Below are 2,464 nucleotides of genomic sequence, written 5' to 3'. Positions count from 1 at the left end.
TTTGTGAAATTATGATCTAATGGAGCATGGAATTGTTAAGCTTATTTTAAATTTTCTTACATTGATTACTTTTTAAGCTTTTTGACAAATGTTTTAAAGTCTTTTTTAAAAAAAATCTTTATTCCTTTTTAACTCAGAAAAAAATAACTCATCAAGTGAAATTTTTATCCCACCACTCAGAAAATATCTCTTTAGCTGTAAATTAATTTATCTAAGAATGGTTAGGAAAAGAGGCTTGTGAGAATCTTATATTCCTTAGGAAACTTTAGGAATTTCAAAATATCTAAAAGAGCTTATTTGAAGAACTCTAGCTTGAGAAATGGTAGAAGGTCCACTTGTGTTACTGAACCATCATAACTGCAATATCTTTCCAAAATTTCCATTAACCAAGAAGAGGTTGCCTTTTCTCCACACTTTCTTCATTGTTAGCTTAACCTCCTGATTTCTCAATGTGTAAATAAGTGGGTTTAAAACTGGAGTAATTGCACTATATGTAAGGGTTATTATCATATCCTGTTTTGATGAATTACCCACAGTGGGAATCATATAATTAAATAATACAGGAACATAAAGTAAAGCTACCACAGTTAGGTGGGATCCACAGGTAGAGAAGGCTTTTTGCCAACCACTCCGGGACTTAACCTTTACAAGAAGGAAAGTAATAATATAGAAATAGGAGAAAAGTATGAAAATAAAAGGACCCATAACAATACAACTGGTTACAATACTGAGGAGCATAAGATTCAGGTATTTGCTACCACAGGCCAGTTTCAACAAAGGCTTGATGTCACAGAAAAAGTGTTCAATGCGATTTGATCCACAAAAGGGGAGGTGAGCAGTCACCACTGCATGCATCAAGGCATGGAAAAATCCCGCAGACCAGGCAGCTGCTGCCATTAACACACAAACCTCTTTCCTCATGATGAGAGTGTAACGCAAAGGATTGCATATTGCAACATAGCGGTCATAGGCCATGATTCCAAGGAGAATGCCTTCACTACTTCCCAAGAAGTGGAAAAAATGCAGCTGGATCATGCAGCCCTTGAAAGAAATTGTGTGCAGCTCTGAAAGAAATCCAGCTAGCATATTTGGTACAGTGACTGTTGAAAAAAAAATATCAAGGCAGGAAAGGTTTCCAAGGAAAAAATACATAGGAGTGTGAAGGTGTGGTACAGTTAAAAGTATAACTATAATAGCACCATTCCACATTAATGTAGCCAGATACAAAAGCAGGAAGATTGTAAAGACAAGATACTGAAAATTGTAGTGAATGGTCAAGCCCATTAAAATGAATTTGTTTACTTCTGTTTGGTTTTCCATCACTAAAAAAAGGAAATAAAATAACAAACAAATGAGATAAATATATACAAAGCATTGGAGTCATCTAAACATGTATTTAAAAAGTGTTTGCCTCTGCCACTTTACAGAAATAGTAGAATGATTTTGATCACTACAGGAGGAGAAAAGTGCTTTCTTCAACTCAGTAGTTTTAATTTACACTATTTTTGGTTAACACTACTGGTTTTTGTTCTCTTTTTTAGAACACAATCTTCTAGGTTTCCAGATTCTGAAATTATTTATTAACTGAGATGTGCCTTCAGTGCTCATAAATCAGTGAGAAACATTATCAGCAAACACTGAAAAAAAAAAACTAGGCCACCTTCTTAAAAAAACCAAACAAAATCATGGAGATGTTGATAATTTATTTTGACAACATGAAAGCCTAGAGATAAATTACAAGATGCAATTTTTTGAACCTGTCGTACAGTATTATGCCATAGAATTTTGTTAGCATGTAATGAAAGCTACCAGCTGTTAATCCCATTTCCAAGCTTCTTTTCCCCAGAGTATTCCCAAAGTCTTTTAAAGATTCTCCCTTTAATACACGCCACTCTCCTTCTCCTACAATAATGGTTTTGTATAACCCTCATAGACCTCAGTTCCTTGCCAATTGAGGTATGAATGGTTTTGTTTTTTGTTCTATCTGTATGAATGAATATGCAAAAAGATAGTGAGCTACTATTGGCAAGAGAAGACTCATTGCAGGTATGCTGAGCTATTTGCTTTACAACATATATTTTTACATACTATGGAATTATAAAAAGAGGCAATTTGATGCAGTGGTTAAGGCACCAGGCTAGCATATGAGAGCACATGAGTTCAAGTCCCACCTTAACCATAAAAGCCATCTGAGTGACTATAAGGCAGTCACTCTCTTTCAGCCCAATCTCAACATAGGGAGGATTATTGTTGTGGGAAAAATAGGGGCAGGAAGGAATATTAGGTATGTCTGATGCATTAAGTTATTTATAAAAATGCTAAAAAGGTGGGAAATAAAGAAATAAATTCTTGCTATGCAATATTTCATTTTTTAACGTGAACAGTTAAAACTGGTGAGTGAAATCTCTGCAGGACTTTTCAAAATATACCCATATGTCTTTTCTGACAGTTCCTTTGTCAAGCA

At 34.7% G+C, this 2,464-nt stretch overlaps 1 protein-coding gene across 1 annotated transcript; it reads right to left on the bottom strand.

Annotated features, from left to right (window-relative positions):
• Nucleotides 1-351: 351 nt before the first annotated feature.
• LOC120298082 (olfactory receptor 12D3-like) lies at nucleotides 352-1,320 on the bottom strand. The gene has a single exon (XM_039321417.1). It carries the CDS (start codon nucleotides 1,318-1,320, stop codon nucleotides 352-354), a length of 969 nt encoding a protein of 322 aa, XP_039177351.1.
• Between the last annotated feature and the right edge of the window lie 1,144 nt (nucleotides 1,321-2,464).

This window comes from Crotalus tigris, unplaced genomic scaffold (genome assembly GCF_016545835.1).
Source record: "Crotalus tigris isolate CLP2741 ecotype Arizona unplaced genomic scaffold, ASM1654583v1 scf7180000023738.1706062, whole genome shotgun sequence".
Taxonomy (NCBI): Eukaryota; Metazoa; Chordata; class Lepidosauria; order Squamata; family Viperidae; genus Crotalus; species Crotalus tigris.
Note: the sequence above shows the minus strand (reverse complement) of the source record. Positions and strands in the feature narration are given on the sequence as shown.

Bases quoted from the DNA above. Each gene is read 5' to 3' on its own strand.
- LOC120298082 (XM_039321417.1), bottom strand. From the start codon at position 1,320: ATGGAAAACCAAACAGAAGTAAACAAATTCATTTTAATGGGCTTGACC.